This window comes from Manis pentadactyla, chromosome 2 (genome assembly GCF_030020395.1).
Source record: "Manis pentadactyla isolate mManPen7 chromosome 2, mManPen7.hap1, whole genome shotgun sequence".
Lineage (NCBI taxonomy): Eukaryota > Metazoa > Chordata > Mammalia > Pholidota > Manidae > Manis > Manis pentadactyla.
This window is the reverse complement of record NC_080020.1, coordinates 76,874,915-76,893,074: the sequence shown is the minus strand read 5'-3', so window position 1 is coordinate 76,893,074 and position 18,160 is coordinate 76,874,915. Positions and strand designations below refer to the sequence as shown.

The 18,160-nt window shown below is 32.9% G+C and overlaps 1 protein-coding gene across 6 annotated transcripts in view; it reads left to right on the top strand.

Annotated features, from left to right (window-relative positions):
• XRCC4 (X-ray repair cross complementing 4) overlaps positions 1-18,160 on the top strand; it is a 258,936-nt gene that overhangs the window by 150,036 nt on the left and 90,740 nt on the right. For 5 of the 6 annotated variants that reach the window (XM_036914214.2, XM_057493754.1, XM_057493751.1 and 2 more), the window contains one exon: positions 17,995-18,142. The exons of the other annotated variant lie outside the window; for it this stretch is intronic. In XM_036914214.2, coding sequence (XP_036770109.2) covers positions 17,995-18,142 — 148 coding nt within the window. The remainder of the gene's footprint in view (positions 1-17,994; positions 18,143-18,160) is intronic. 6 annotated transcript variants of the gene reach the window in all.

Genomic DNA, 18,160 nt, shown 5'->3' with positions numbered 1-18,160 from the left:
ATAAATACTAATAAACAAAATATTCCTCTATTTGTACATATGAACAAATAACAGAAAAAACTATATTTATGTAATTTTGTTGATGTTGAACTAAGTTTGACTTTTTCATGAATCAATTTGTTTTTCATAAAAGAAGCAAGCTTGGATCATACTTTTAGCTATGTGGTTCTCAGATTCATAAGTAATAAAGCAAATTAAACCATTGCTTCAGGAAATGTAAAGGTTTTTAATATACAGAATTTTTGAAGTATTAAGAACTAGGCAAAATAGTGTTAACTTTTCCTCTAAGAAGTGGTTAGCTGGTAGGAGACCACAAGTAGGTGTTAATGATTCCAAGTTTCAGGCAGTTCTTGTAAGTAGGCTTGTATCTCTTTAGAAAAGATGTTTAGTTCTTGTTCACGCTGGGCTATACCATTAGTAGTTAAATACTTAATGATTCTATTCTCACAGAATTTTACATGTTATTGAGGAGCGTAGAAATAATTGGAGAGTAGAAGAAAATAGTGTGTTAGAAATCAAATTAATTTATTTACTCACAACATTTGTTAAATGCCTATTAGGTGTTAGGACTGATGTCTGCTCCAGGGATGCCATTAAATAAGATGTTGTCTCTGGCTTTTAGGAGTTCACCCTCTAGTTGAGGAAAGAAACATCTAAACAATTATTACAATGCATACGATCATAGAAGGTACTCAATTTATGGTAAGTGAATGAATGATTAGTGAATTAATGTTTAAAATGCTATGTAGTAAGTGTTGTGAAGGTAAAGGGGAAGGAATGGTTTATAGAGTTGGTGAGTTGGAGAGCTAAAGAGAGAGCAGGTTGAGAAGGAAGCACGGAGCATTCCAGGTAGGGAAAACGATGTATGCAAAGGCATGAGGTGTTTTAAAAAGGAATAAAGGAATGGAACATATTCAAGGAAGGGTGACAAGCTGTGCATAGCAGAATGGTGAGAGATAAGCTGGAGACAGAGTCTGAGAGTCATACAATTAGACTGAGACTTTAGAAAGGTAACTCTGATTAGAGTGTGAAGGATGGACCAGAAAGAGGAACCCAGAGGCAGAGATGAGTTAAAAGGGTATTGAATTAAATGAGAGCAAATGGTGTCCCCTCAAATAGAGGGGAAAGAGAATGAGAGCTATTTGGAGATAGAACTGACAGAATTTGATGATTTATTACACACTAATGCAAGTGTTCTGACTTTTAGGTCGATGGTAAGGCTAGTAATCAAAACTAGTGATTTAAAATGTTCACATATTGAATCTGGGCTTTGGGGACCTCAGGTAAAAAAAAGGTCCCATAAACCACTGGAACTCTGTCTCCAGAGCTAAGAAAGCACACAAGGATAGATAATGTACCCTTGGGATGGATGATAGCTGAAGCTGTGAAAGTGAGCAAGATCAGGAAGACCCACTGCCATGAGGTTTTGAGAGTTCTGAAACTTATCCTTTTAGGCACTGTCAGGAAGAATGAAGATTGCCTTTGAGGGATTTCTAAGGTAATACAAAATAAATAGTACTGGTATGTGAAAACCAGTCTTTGTATTTAATTGACATCTAGTGAATGTTCCACAGGACTTTCAAATGAGTCATTTACTGTGTTAAAAATTCAGTGATATGAAGTAAATAAATTAAGAAAATAAATATTTGAGTTGTAAGATTTTTAAGTTAATGCATTTGTTAAATCATTACACTCATATTATTTATTTTAAAATCCTGGAAGCACAACATAATTTATACAAATCTCTTTTGTAATGACTATAATGTACAGGTGAGTTAATCTGTTAAATAGATTTATACTTTCACTGGCTCTTTTTTCTTCTCACCTCAGAAGTAAAGTCTGTGTCTTTCAGAAATGCATTATATACTAAGGTAAGAAGGCTTTCAACTTTTTACTGAGACCCACAGTAAGAATCAGCTGAATATACACATTTATCTCTATGTATTATGTAAAGCTGATACACACATTTCATGATATACTACTTACCCTTGTTACATCTCATGAACTCTGATACTCCCTAAGATACTTTATTTTTTTAAGCCTGGTTACCATCCACTGAATTTCTTTAATAGCTTACTAATGGATCACAACCTGCAGTTTGAAAAATTCTGCTCCATACCTCATTTTACTTCCTTAATCTCTTCCAGTGTTTTGCTTCCTCATCGCTTATTCTCTCACCTTCATTAAGTTTCTTTTATGAAATTATAAACATGTTCAATTTTCATTTGTCTTAAAACAAATGAAAACCCTTCTCTCTTGCTTTACATGTTTATAAAATTATTATTGAATCTAACCTTCATTAACTTCCAAATTTCTAACATGTAATCAGCACTTGCTACTTCAATCTTCCCTTTACCTGACCCTTTTCCCTATACTTCCTCCCTTAACAATCTCATCCAGAATCAGTTCCCCTGATAATAGCAAACACTTATATAATAGTTAATGAACCAGGCTAAGTTCTTTGCAAATATTAATGTATTCAACTTAAAACAACAGTATGAAGTAGGTGCTGTTATCCACAGTGAGATTAAGTAGCTTGTCTAAGGTTACACAAATAGTAAGCAGGGAAACTAGGATTCAGGTCCAAATATCATATATAGCTCATTTTTAAACTAATATCTATAATGCCACATTGCTATTTGTATTTCAACCAGGGCACCTCTCTCTCTCCTGATAGATTGTTTTCATTCAAAAAGAAACATCATCCTTAAAGGCTGAATGTAAAATAATAGTCTAGAAGCAGTAGTAGTTGGTGGGTGGTCTGGCTATATGCCTGTCTTTTTTCAAGGGATAAAAATGAGACTTTAATATATGTGGTGTCATTAAGTTTATTACAAAATTATGAGAAGTGTGAGGGAGTGCTTTAACAAAAATGAAAATACAGTAAATTTGAGAGTATATTGGCTTGCTAAGGCTGCTGTTACAAAATACCACAGACTGGATAGCAAACAACAGAAATTTATTTTCTCATATTTCTGGAGGATGGAAGTCCAAGAGAAAGGTGTTGGCAAGTTTAGTTTCTTCAGGGACCTCTCGTGGTTTGCAAATGGCTGCCTTCTTGCTGTGTCCTCACTGGCCTTATCTCTGTGTTTACATGCCTGGTGTGTCTCTTATAAAGACGTAAATCATATTGGATTAAGGCTACTTATATAACCTCATTAACCTTGATTACCTCTTTAAAGACCGTATCTCTAACTATGGTCACATTCTGAGGTATCCTGGAGGTTAGGGCTTTGACATGAATTTTGAGGGAACAAATCCAGTCCATAACAAGTTTCTTATCATGAAAAAGGGTGATCTATTGCACATAGGTACCCTCAAAAGAATTGTGGATCAATTTAAGGAAAATGAGAACCAGCAGAGATACCAACAGATAGAATATTGATCCTGAATACTGATGTCAGCAGGATAAAGAAGACAGTAAGTTAGAAAATATGTAGCACATTTAATGATGTGGAAGAAGGAAGAATAATACAGGAAGAATGTGCTAGATTTATTGACCTAACCAGCCTCCCCAAATGCAAGCAGAAAGTTGATGTTCAGTGCTCTGCAAAGCTTATGTCCTTGCTGTATGCCTATCACTGGGAAAGTTTAAATTAATAGAGAATAAGTTAAGCAATAGTGGGGCATGTGGCAGATAAAGATAGGCTCTCTTAGAGACTCTTTTAAGATAATGTATAAAATTAAACTTTTTATAATTGAAAAGGTATGACTAATTTAAATATAATATTTTTCTATAATTCCAAGGATTGTACTATTTTACAATGACAAATGTAATAGAGAAATGAATATAACTTCTCCTCATTGTATATTAGAGAATTCTTCCTTATTATGGATCTCATTTTCCTGTTCTACATGTTCAGCATTTTTTATTAAACACTGTACATAATGATTTCTTTATTGTTGAGAGTCTGGAATCTGTTGTCTTCCTTTAAAGAGTGTTGAATTCTTTTTCTTTCAAGCAGTTAATTTTCTGGCAAATAAGCTTGATCTTTTTTTAAATTTTTTTCCAGGCTTAATTAGGATGGGTCTAGACCTTTTAGGGTGTCACTTGAATAATGCTCAGCATTTTCAGTGTGGTATTTTACTCCACTGCTCAGAAGCCCTACATTTCCCAGTGTAACATAACATCTAGAATTTGTATTCAGCTCACACCTCTGGCTTATCAGTACCTGTTTTCTTCTGGGCTTAGTCTTGCTATGTGCACATGCAGCTTATTATTCATTCAACAACTTAAGGTGACCCCCTTTGGGACTCATTTTTGCCCAATTACCTCTTTCCCAGTACCCTACAGGTTCCAGCGATTTCAATAGCAACAGACACTAATTTCTGCCTCTTCAGTTGAGTGAAATCATTTTGCTCTGCTTGGGCTCCATATACCTCCCTTTGTGAGTTCCAGACACTGCCACCAGTCAAAAAGACAGAGTGATCCTGTGGTCACCTCTTGAATTTTCCTTCTTTCAGGAAGCATAGTCTTGTTCTAAATGTTGTCCTGGTGTTGAAAACCAATCATTTCTTCTTGAGAAATTGAAAACATCTTTAACATGAGATGACAAAAAATTTCTTGATAAAATTAAATTAAATTCAGCTTTGTAAAAGTTGTTTTTAGCTGAGGTCAATTTTCTGTATTCATATTTAATATTACTACTGTTCTGAGGAAGTTAAACATGGCTGTATATGAGCAACATATCAAAGATAAATCACACCAGCTTGAAACATTAATGTAAACCACTTTATAAAAGCGCCATCCTGAGAAGGAGCAGCATGTTAAAATCATTTGTGTTGAGAAAAGTGTTCTGAGAATGGTTCTGTTAAAGAAAGTTTGTTTTCTTAGCTTTTGATGTCCTCGGGTAACAAAATCAACATTCTTCTGTATATAATGAAAATAAATTTGGAAATAGCAACAGGTGTTTTGGTAATAAAACGCTATTCATGGCTTAAATCATTAGGACGCCCTGTTTTCTTTATTATAATTACTGAAACAAGAGATTTTGAAATTAATCTCTTGCTGTATAGGCTCAAAAAGGGAGTCTAGGAAGTGACCCAATTGATCTTTAGACCTATCATGTTTAGTGTAACAGTTTAGAGTTAGTAGATTTTAAAATAATTTATTCTCCAGAAACATAAAACAGAAATGTGTAAGTATTAGAAAACTAGGAATATCATTTTGTCATCATAGAAATAACACATTAATAAATATAAAATAAATGAGAAATTACACAAATTACATTTGAAAATTATATAAGATTTTTTCATGAATGTAAAAATGTGCCAGTGTATTTAAATTTCCTGTTTTAAAACATTCATTTGATGTCTGTATTTAGAAGAAATAATTATTTACCTAAAAAAACAAACATGGACAGAGAATAACTGAAAGATATTTTAAAATATATCATTTAGTGAGAGAAGAAAAACTACAAATTTATTTTATGTAACAGTTCAGTAAAACTCCTTCTTGATCTGTCTTCTCTTCCTCCCTTTCCCTTCCCCCAACCCCTTCACACGTTGTTTCTCTCCCTTGCTCCCTGCTTTCTTCCTTTATTAAAAAAAATTGGGATTTAATATTATTGTGATGTGATGTCCTGATTTTCTATAGTTGTAGAGGCATGGCATCAGGGTGTATTCATACCATCTTTTGCCCAACTTGTTAGTTCATGATTGAATTGCTTACTTTTCTTTATTTCTACTCTTTCTATTTCCTAAATTCAGGACTTATGGCAGTTGTTTGAGTGTTATGATGGGCTTGATATCTGTCTTGTTACACTGATGGGCCAAAGTCTGGCAAGGTCTTAAATTTTCATGATTTTATTTAGTGTCGTTTTTCTGTATTTTGTCTGTCAAGTTATTTGTCTAAGTTTCTTCTCAGTCATTTTTTTATGTTTGGCCTTAGTTAGACATAATACTTTTCATTTTTATTTACAGCATTTATAATTTTTTTATTTTCCAATTTACATGTAGTATTTATTTATGTACATATAGACCTATCTGTCTGTATGATAGTAACACAAATACATGCTTTTTTTCTGCTTCTGTATTTTCCTTGCTATGCTGTAATAACTCCCCTTGTGTAACTGTGTTCTTTGGCTAAGATACCTGGTAACCATTATTTACAAATAATGTACTCCTTTTACAAGGTTAGAATATGCTCTACAAGGACATTTTAAATGCCAACTCTAATTTAATGTATTAGACTTTGAATTTAGTATACTTGCTTCATAATGAATATTACGGGTCTTTTTTTTTTAGAAGTTATGTTTATAGATAAATCAGTAAAACTTTGGTTCGTTTTCCTTAAGTTTGTATTTAACTACAAAAGGGTTGCTGTCTTTTTCATTTTATTTATAAAATCTCCAGTGTTTTCCTTGGTGCTGTTTTTATTCAACAGTAATTATTTTGAGCTCCTACAACATACCAGGAAACATGATGAACCATTTTTGTAAAAGTCAGCATACTATGGGATAGCTATAAATATCAAAATGTAGGGGTACACACAGTATCCACTTATTTGGAAAGATATTTCTTAGATCAGTAGTCTAATCTTTTTTTTTTCATTTTACACAAAATTATAATTCCTAAAAATTGCTATCACCTAATAGTAACAGTTTGTCCATTTTAATTTATGACTAAACATTATGGTAGAGACACCTGTGTAAAAAGCTTATTTAATGAATTTCAGAGAAAGGTATAATTCTGTGAGGCCTATGCTGTGATGTTCCTACTTCCCATTTCATGATTAAAATACCCTGAGAAACTAAAGTTTGGACTTCCTAGTCATTAATGAATTATAGTAGAATGGCATTTTATATATGTATATAATGACTAATATATATACATTATCTTATTTAACTGAATCTTCTAGGTATATATAGATTTTATGAAGGAAAAAGAAAATTACATTTTAAAATAGTTTTTCTAGTTGCCCGCTATTTCATTTAACAAGCATGTGTCTACAAGTGGTTGATATAATCAAGCCTGATTAGAGTTTATACCAATAGGAAAAGCTTATGAACAATTATGAGTAACTTTAAGATTTGGCACTGTTGACAAAGAAAGAGTAAGAACTGTTCAGGTAGCCAAGCAACTATGGTCATGTCTTCATCCAGAAGAAGACAATGAAAAATTAATTGGGAACCATAGCGAAATCTGACTAAGGAAACATCAGACTAGTATATCTACCACAGAATATTAAAATGATAACATTAAGCCAGAAGAGCTAGCAGATTGAATCTTTGTATACTGATGTGTTTAGATTATTGAAAACCTTGAGTCATTTTCTTTCTGAATACAATTTCTCTAAAACTACACATGGTATGATTAAGTATTTATGCATGCATATTGCCATACAGAGTTATGTACACTATACATTAGTGTACCTAATGGGCAGTTCAAAGAAATTTCAAAGTCGTTTTGATTAATTAGGATTGATTTCATATGCACTGACTTTACAATAAGATTCAACACCACTGTATTTACTGATGCCTAGAAGAACCCAAAATAGTTTTTCCCTCTTTATTCTGCGTCCTTAACCAGTCGTCTGTACTGCAGTAACAGTAGTAGTAAAAGGTGCTATGAGGGAACAGAGAACATCTAATTAAGACTTCTTAAAGGCTGTCTGACAGAAGTAATATCTTTACTGAGATTTCAGGGATGGGTGAGAGTTAGCCAGCTGAGTGGTAGGTGGCAGAACACTATTTGTGGAAGATCACATATACAAAATCGAAGAGTAGGGAGAGAGAATGGTACATTGGACAAAATTCAGTAAGGCTATAAAAGCAAATTGAACCAGGAAAAGAAAGAGATATTAAAGTGTATTAGGGAATTTTATCTTTGTCTTCAGGGCAGTGGAAAAGAACATGACTCAATGAGATTTGTAGTTTTAGAAAAATTTTCCTACATGTTTTGTAGGAAATGGATTCTTAAGTGATTTTAAAGCTTGCTAAACAGGTTTCATAAATACCAGATCTACCATAAAGAGTATATATTCATAATAAACTGTAATGAATTTCCCAGATGTTATTCTTTGTCAAATCAATGCTTAAAATAATTTTGCCATTGTTTAATTTTGACAATAACATAAGATAAAAGAATATACATTTTTTAAATTTAAAATTGTACAAGGCTTTTATTGAAAAAATTCATAAACTATGAAACAGTATAATATAAAGAAAAACATGTGGATTTGGGAGAATAAAATGTTTGAAGAAAAACTCTAATTTGGGCAAGAAATTTAACCAAGCACTAACTTAAAAGTGCTTCAAAATGGTCTGAAAGTGCATTTGGTTTTTTTAATCAAATTCTGATAATATAATATAATTATTTTTAAAAAGCATAATAAATTATAGAATCAGGGCATTTTTTTATACCAGAATTGTATTTGGTCTAATTTTCCACACCTAATTTATAGATTAAAATAAAAATCTTAACAGAATTGTTCCACAATTTGCCTGTAGTCATTGAGACACTGATTAACAGAGTCAATTTTAGGATCCTTGTGAAGTATTTTACTAATTCAGTATAAACATTGTCTTAGTTGTTTGGCCTTTGGCAGACAGTTTTTCTTAATCTTTCATAGTAATCACATTGCTTAATAATGTTTGGTTTGAAACTTAGTTGGAACAACATGTCTAATACCACAAATCTGGGAATCTCCTTTGTGAAAATCATTCCAGTGTTTTCAAGGGAAGCCTCTGAAATTAAGACTCCTTGCCTCTTCACAGAACCACTACAAACTGGCTAAATATTGTATCTCAAAGGTATTAAGCTTATTGTAAAGGAGTTTAAGGAAGTACAAATAGAGTAGTTTATCTATCATATGATATAAACTCAGTCAAGCCCTTCCTATCATAGAAAGGGTTTGTGACCTAAATGAATGATTCTTATCCACCCAATTCACCATGTATTTCATTTATTTTTGTCCAGTTTTTTTCATTATACTAGTTCAGTGAAATCCTAAGCTCTAAAAAGTCTAGGCTTAAGTTTATTAAAAGTGGACCAAAATAAAAGTGAATGAAAATTCAAAAACTTTTAAATCTCTATTTTAAAAAAATGCTAAAAAAATGCCATAAGTTGACAGAAGACCATACCTCATGTACAACAATGAAAGCTTTATGTTGGCTCCAAACATTTTATGACGTAGGTCACAGGCAGAGGTCCCTCTATAAAGCTGGTGAAAGCTGAAAAATTATAGTTTTGTTTTCTGAAAACTCATTAACCATTAAAACTGCTTTCCAGTGGTTTTTTTAACTACAAAATGATATAAATTGAAGGCTCATGTTGCTCTTTCATTAACTGCTTTTCCCTGTTAATATTTTTCATTCCTTAATGTTAACTGGACAGGCAGCAACAGGCATAGCTAATCAGTAGTGTAGTATTTTACACAGACTCAAAGTAATTTTTAAAAACTTATTGATCATTGATCATTAACTCTATTAGTATTTAGGAATTTATTTGGCCAATCAACTAATATTCACTGAGAAATTACCATGTGTTAGAATTGCACTAGTCTGTCTTGCACTAACTGTGAATAAGACAAACTAGCCTGTACCTTCATGGAGCTTACAAATGTGAGATACATTATTACTGGTGTGATGAAATCAGGATGTTGTGAGGGCATATAAAGAACAATTCAGAAAGGTGATTGTATAGTTGCAGTTCAGACATGCTGTTTGAGTTCACTCCGAAACATGCTTAAAACTTCATTTTAAGACCCACTCTTTTCTTGTCAGTTTGCTCAGAGTGAACTTAGCCTTTTAATTTTCTCTTTTGGGAAATCTACTTCAGAGCCATCTAATACTGATGATTGTGCTTTCAAAAGAAATACCCATCCAAGAAAAAAAAACAATGTAAGAAATCAAGTTATAATTAGTGTTTGATAATGGAAAAGAAAAATGGAAGCTTTGCAGAAAAAAAATGGTTAAAGGTTGGAAAACTGTGCCTACCTTAGAAACTTTCAGATTAGTTCCTTTATAATTGCTTGTGTTACTTAATGGCTTTCTGCAAATAGTTGTGTCCTTTGCCCTGCTCAATTATAAGTTTTTTGACTACATGATGATGGAATCTTCTGGTTAGTGCCTGACACATAGAAAACACTTAATAAATATTTATTGAATAAGAGAAGGAATACACAAATCCTTGAGATTTAAAGAACTGAGTTCATTTGGTATTAAACACTTTTTTTTCTTGTTAAAATTTATTGTGAAAGAATTACAGCTCACCTGGATCCCTAGTGCCTGGCACATAGAAGACAGTACATACTTTAATGAATGAATGAATTATAGACTAATCATACATTTTGGCATTTATATTTTGCTGTATTTTTTTTTCTAAAATTTTTTCAACATTTATTCTTCCAAATCTGTGCTGTCCAATAGAGTAGCCACTGGCCACATGTGGCACTTGAGCACTTGAAATGAGGTTATTCAAAATTGAGGTGTGCCATAAGTGTAAAATACACATTGGATTTCAAAGACTTCTTCAGAGACAAAGAAATGTCTCTTTAATAACTTTCTAATATTGATTACATGCTGAAATGACTGTTTTAGATATTTTGGATTAAATGAAATTTATCTAACACTGAAACTGTTAGAAAACATTACACACATGGCTTGCATTATATTTTAATTGGGCAGCTATCTTCTAGATGAATTTTAAAATCATTTTGTCAAGTTTCTAAGAAAATACTCCTTTGGGCTGCATTATATTTATAAATTGCCCATCTTTATAGTATCAGTTCTGCCTGCCAAAAGCATATGCATCATCATTTATATATTTTTGTCCTTATTAAAGTGTTACAGTTCTTGTAGATCCTGACAATTTTTTGTTTCTCTCCCAAGTATTTCATAGTTTCTGTTACTATTGTTGATTATAACTTGTCATTATCTTACCTAAGTTTTTTTTTTTTTGTATTTTAGGTCTTAAACATTTTTTAAATGAGATTGTTTGTAAATGCAGAATAATACTTAACATATTCAACTTGTTTTGTTTTATGTTGTGAATATTTCTGGAATGACTGTATTTTATCTTTAGTGGCCCACCCACTCTCTGACATTGAAAGTATTGGATTTCCAAAGATGACCTTTTAGGTTACCCCAGTGTCAGTAAGTATTTGTCATTAAGTCTGACTTCCAGCTGTGCTGGCTAAAAGAGAAGCCTGACTTTTGAAAAAGTATACATCCATAGATGCACACACATGCACACACTTTTAAGTGTTTAGTGTGATGTTAATTACCAGTTTATTTGGTGGTTATTGATTAATAGATTAGACCATTGACCTTTCATGTAAGATGGTTATCAGTTATTCAGATTAGATTGCAAAAACTGGGTATCAACTGATTACAGATATGAAAAAGGGCCATTTGATTAAAGATGAGGGAAAATAACATTTGCTTGTTTGGTCAGATTAGAAATTTATGACCTCAAGATAGGTCACTTAAGATACTGGTTATTGAAAAATGGTGTGACCAGCCTTATCTCAGCTTCTTTTCTGTTTATCTTTATACCTGTCAGTAAGACAAACTACAGAGACACAAGGTAGCCTGAGTCACTGGTTGGTTGTTCTCCCTGGTGAAAGAAAGATTGTGTTTTTTTAAGTTTCAGATTTATTTAGGGTAGTGTTTTTATGTTTGGGTTTTGTTTTATCCCCTCAATATTTTGTATCTCTTGAAACAAAACTGTTGATTGTAAATACTTAATGAACATTTGTATAGTGAATAAAGGAATAAAATAACAAAAGGCAACCATAGCAAACTGGCACTCTGTATTCATAACAGAGGATAGTTTGGTGACAGTTGGGTTATTTTTAGATTTGGAAAACCATGAATTTATTTTATTGTTATTTTTTATTATTTTAGTTTTATGTCTTTAAGAGGCTATAGAAGATAGCCTAAAAGTTCTTCAGGTTCATCTAAATGAATCACAATTGATTTTTTTTTTATAAAGATACACAAATTTTGTTAATATTTAAATGCTGATATGAAATATTTCTGAGACAATGATTTATAAAACAGTTTATCTCATTTTATCCTGTCAGAAATAATGGTTAACATACATTTCTCAGCTGAGAATGTAAGAGATTCTGTAATATTCTGTAAAAGTCCAAGGCAAATGGTAGGACTAGAGAGCCAAACCCAGGTCTTCTGATTCTACTTTTCCCTTTGTGTCATCTGGTAGTCTGTAAGTACGTAAATTTTGATTTAAAAAGTAAGATGCATATTTGATGGAATAAAAAAGATGTGGTACATATACATGATAGAATATTGTTCAGCCATTAAAGAAATCTTGCCATTTGCAACAACATGGGTGCACCTAGAGGGTATTATGCCAAATGAAATAAGCCAGGCAGAAGAAAACAAATCCCATATGATTTCACTTATATGTGGAGTCGAAAAAAAATAAATAAAGCAAAACAAATGAACAAAACAGAAAGATTCATAGGCACTGAGAAAAAGTGACTGGTGGTTACCATGGGGGAGTTATTGGGGTGGGTGGGTGAAATAGGTGAATGGGATAAAGAAGCACAAAATCTCTATAGTAATGTAAGTTAGTCATGAGAATTAAAGTACAGCATAGAGAATACAGTAAAAACTCCGTAAACTCTTCCCATGTTGACAATAATTATACTAGTTGGAGTGAGCATTTAATAATGTAGGTAACTATCTAATCACTATGTTATATACTCGAAACCAATATAATATTGTATATAAACTGTACTTCAATAAAAAAAAATAAGCTAATGGACTGAAATAGAATTGTTTCAGGATCCTAGACAAACGTATTTGGTTACTTTGTAGAAAAAAAAGATACACATTTGAAAATAAGAGTTCAAATCTTCATTGTTTCTCATGCATAACACTGTTGGATAATAGGTTAGGAATATAGCAAAGTATAAAGCATGGCTTTTAGTTATAGTGTGTTCATAATCCAACTGGGGAAATAGGTGATATACAGTAAAAGAGAGTAAGAATATAAGATAGTATGTGTAAAACAAGGGGCTCAAGCTATAAGCCCTAGAGAGAAAGGAGAACTTGCTGTGGATTCAAACTACAAGGGATGACTGAAATGACTGAAACTGTGATGGAAGGGTGCATTAGTTGAACCAATGGAGGAGTAGAGAACATTCAAGGCAGGGGAGGTAAGGAATGACAAGGAAGACATAGGAACCCTGAAGTCCTTGGTACTATGGTAGAAGATTTGTAGTCAGAGAGTCAAGTGAGGGTCACATTGTCGAGGAATTTAAATTCAGGGCTAGGATCATAGGATCTAATTTTATAGCTGTGGGGAACCACTGAAAGTGTTTTGTGTGGACATGGCATATTGCAAACAACACACTTTTTTTTCATGGTCGAAGAACCTAAAGATCAGATCTTTCTTCATTTAATAATCGAATCTAAGGGCTAAGTAACCATTGCCATGAACAACATGCCTTAGGACATTAGTGTTGTTGGTTTTTGCCAGGGGCTAGAGAGAGGTGTGTGAGTTGTGGGACAGGAAATGGGTAGTGGTAGTAGTCTCCATGAGTTTTGTGGAATATTCCTGTATGTGAAGCTATATATCATATGTAGAGAGGAAAACAACTATAGATATAGTAATGAGGCCCTAATAAGACAAATTATAAATCTGAAAAGTGGTTTTTAAAAACACAGAGATTTAAAGATTTAATGGTCAGGGACTAAAGTTTACCAGGTTTAACTCATGGCTTTTATACCACTTGCTGGCAGTTTAGCCACAGTGTCATTTTGTTTGGACATAGAAACATTGAAAGTACCCAGGGAAGGCAACACTCTGTCTCTCATGTCTAAACTGCTTCTGCCAAGCTGTGGCAGTCCTTCTGTCAGCTAAGAAGTGTGGCTTTCTGTGGAGCCACCTTTCACAATAACAAGGCTTGTGTAAAGACTCCCACATTTTCTAGATTCAATGAACCTAGTGAGAACTTGAAATTCATCCCACAGCTCTGCCCATCAGCATTTCAGCTGTAGTAAATTAATTGGCTATAATTTTGTTTTTTTCTTTTCTTCCCTTTCCTTTTCTTTAAAAAAAGATTCCTGGAAATGGTGAAAGACATTGTCATGACAGAGACTGATGATAATACTAAAAGCAGAGAATTCTAACAGTGTATCTGAAGAAAAAACTCCCCAGTCAATACATCAATATCAAATTCATACTCTTCTGCCTAGATTTGAAAGCTTGCACATTGCCTTTCCCTCCTGGCCTGCTGTCCATTTTTATCCAGTCATTTCCTGCATCTTTCTCATGAACTCTTTCCAACTAGCCTACACTCCTCATTACTCTTTGAACATTTGCCATTCTTTTCCAGCTCTACTCAAGCTCTTCCTCATACCTAAAATGAGCATGTATAACTTAGTAAACTTCAATGAACTGATTTTTTTCCTTAAAAGTAGTATGCAAGACTTGAAATTGAAAACTTTAATTGTTGCCCCTAAAAATATGTAAGGTTATGAATAATATATGGACATTTTGAAAGACCATGTATGACCCTATTGATGTAGTTCAGATCCCTTCTGTTTTACATAAAATAGTTTTTCTTTTTGGAGATACAGAATCTAATGTCAGAATTGAAATCAAATACCCAGTATCAAGACCAAATGGAATGAAATAGTAAGTGTTGGCAAGGATGTGGAGAAAAGTGAACCCTCCTACACTGTTGGTGGGAATGTAATTTGGTCCAGCCACTCTGGAAGGCATTGTGGAGGTTTCTCATAAAACTAAAAATAGAAATACCATATGACCCAACAATTCCACTTATGGGAATTTACCCAAAGAGAACAAAACCTCTGATCAAAAAGATATATGCACATCTATGTTCATTTCAGCATTATTTATAATAGCAAAGATATGGAAGCAACCCAAGTGCCTATTGACAGCTGAATGGATAACGATGTGATACATATACACAATGAAATATTACCCAGTCATAAAAAAGAAGGAAATCTTGCCATTTGTGACAACATGAGTGGACCTAGAGAGGGTATCATGCTAAGTGAAGTAAGCTAGGCAGAGAAAGACAAACACCATATGATTTCATTTGTATGTGGAATCCAAAAAAAAAAATAGACCAACAAATATAGACAACAGACTGCTGGTTACCATAGGGAAGGGAGTGGAAGAATGGGTGAAATAGGTGAAGAGGATAAAGAAGTACAAACTGCAAATTATAAAATAAGTTATATATAGGAATGGAATTACAACATAGAGAATGTAACCAATAATACTGTAATACTTTGGTATAATGGGGTAACTATAGTTATTGTGGCAAACATGTATGTAATGTATACAATTACCAAATCACTGTATTGTACATCTGAAATCAACATAATATTGTATACGAACTTTTTTGCAATAAAAATTATGTACGTGAAAAAACAAAAGGCCAAATGGAATGAAAGGACTAAACAGTAGCACGAATAGAGAAGAGATGTAGGATGGGTTGAAATTTGAGGACCACTTGAGATGAGCAATTTGATTCTTAGGTACCACATGTTGGAATAACACCTCTTTTTCCTGGTTTCTGGCCTTGGTTGGAGAGGAAAGGATAGGATGGAATGTTTTCCCTTTTATTAAAGATTATGTAAATATTATTAAATCTTTAAAAGAAAATATAAATGAAAGAATCTATTACAATATAGCTTGCTATAACATGTATGTAATAAACTGATGGGAAAACTGTTTCCCATAGTGCAAGCATAAACCAAAAAAAGATATTTTCAGTCTAAACACCAATTAAGCTTATATGCTAGCCCTTTTCCCTTATGACAGTGTTATAGAGAATCTACACTAATAACTGTCAAGTAAAAGGAATAAAAATGGTGTGGTCATCTGACCTGAAATATTTGGTTGTACACAACTCTTAGGTTCTTTGTGGTAAATAATGATAGGCAAGAATTTTGAAGTGTGGGAATAATAATAATAAAGTTAAGTCATTACTGAAATTTTGAAATGAATGGCAAAGGTTTTTGGTAACTTTGGTATAAAGTTATCAAAATTTTACTGTAATTTAAACTTCCCTTAAGTTTAATTTACATAAGGTAAATTTTAAATTTACCTTAATTTTAATTTAAGCTTAATATTCTTTCTTCCTAAATGTCCTCCATATCATTAAGTGCAATCTTTTTCCATTTTTCCAGTCTGCCTACAGTTCAAACATCCTCTAACTGGCCCTTTTTCTAGTTCTGTTCATAAATAAGCTTGTTCTTTGTTGATTGCTTATGTAACTGAGTATGCCATAGGTGAGAGCAGACTGGATAAGAAATCAAGAAACCAGAATTATCTTTCATAGTCACCTCATAGCTAAATAAAAATATGAAAATCATTCAGCTTGAATGTGTTCAGAGAAACACTTTTTATTTACCCACTCCATTCTCAATACATTTTTAGGGGTTTAATAAATAGTGTACAAGAAATCTAGTAGAACTTATGTTACCTAATAATTTAAACTGCTTTGGAAAGTAAAATATGCTTTGATGGGCATTCAGTTAATATTTGATTGAGGAATAATAGATCCACTAGGGAGAAATTTTTTTTTAATTGTCTAATGATAAAATGTAAACCAAAGGCAGTATGATTTGGGCAAGCTTGGTTTCCTCATAAGTAAAACAAAGTTAATAATAGCAAGTATGGACTGCACAGAATGAGAACTCAAAGTAGAGGCCTTTCTTCTAGAATGTGATATATGTGTCCCTGCTAAACTGCTCCTTCTTCAGAATTGCAGACAAAAAAATCATAGAGGTTGTGGGGGGAAAAAAATTGAGGTTTGGTCAGACCACTAAAAATCTATGTAGTTTTTATATTATTGTTGGTTCTCTAGTTAGCAATACTAATAAAAAATTATTAACTCCATTAACTCTCTAGCAACATTTGCACCCAGCTCACAGTCAGCTAACCCTTTGCACCACACTTCCTCCCAAATAGAGGAGATAGGAGTTATTGAGTGTATTTGATTCCAGTTCCTTGATCAAAATAGAATATCTGATTGAAGTTACAAGGAGAAATGTCTTCACAGCCCCTTCGGTTGGAGTTTTAGCAGAGAGATTAACTTTCTAAAAGTGTAGGGTTCTTGACTCCACTAAGCCAGCCCCTATTTGTACTAAAGGAATGAGCTTAGGATTTTTAGCTAGTCATCTCCACTTTTTTAGTCCTTTATACATTGCTAAGGCTTTCTCTTTAAGTGGGGTGAAACCTTGCCCCTGATCACTTTTAAACATTAACATGCTTGACAAAAACCATGAACCAGCAGGACATCTAAAGTCCAAATTATATTGGTGTTGTTCATTACTTGCCAATAGCAAAGGAGCTCTTTTCTTTTATAGAAATATGTATTATTGTGGAATATAATGTGTATTGGATTAAAGAATTCTGGACTCTCCTAAAGCTCTTTGGAACTAAGTTGGTTATAAGAGAATAAAGGAACATAAATCAAACATGTTTCTATTGTTGTCTCTGTTTCATGTATATCAAAAGCTCCTAGGGGTAATTTAATGGCTTAGCCACATTAGAAGACTTCTGTTAGTATTTTCTTACATTTTTCTTTTGCTTATCCCCACAGTTGGCAGAAAAGTCTATGAAATTATCTCTGGATCAGTAGAAGTCCCATTCTTACTAATAATTACTGTTTAGTATCAGTTTGATTTATGTTATTCCTATAGCAGTATTTTCTCCCCAAGCACCTTTTTAGCAATGCCTGTAAGGTACTTCTATCTAGTTACACCACTGAGATCAGATTGTGACTATAATGCATTTGAGAAGGCTGTTGCCCAGGATTGGCAGAGACTATTTTGATCAAATTATTCCATGTGTACAATATATTTTATGTTTTATATTGGTACTGAAGTATTACACACTAACTGGCTCACTTTACTAAATCTGCATAGATTTTTAAGTAGTTTTGCTATATATTCATTGTGTCACTTTATATCAGTGTTGATACTTTACAATTATATGCACAGTTTTATTGGATCATATTTTTGTGTCATTTTAACTTAGCTTCTTTGAGGAGAGATGAGTCCATTATTTCAAGTCCTGATATCACTGATATTGCACCAAGTAGGGAGAGGAGACAGCAGATGCGAAAATATCCTGGGACAGAACCTAAAATGGCTTCTCAGGAACATGAGCTTCTAGAAATGAAAAAGTAAGTCATTTTATTCTT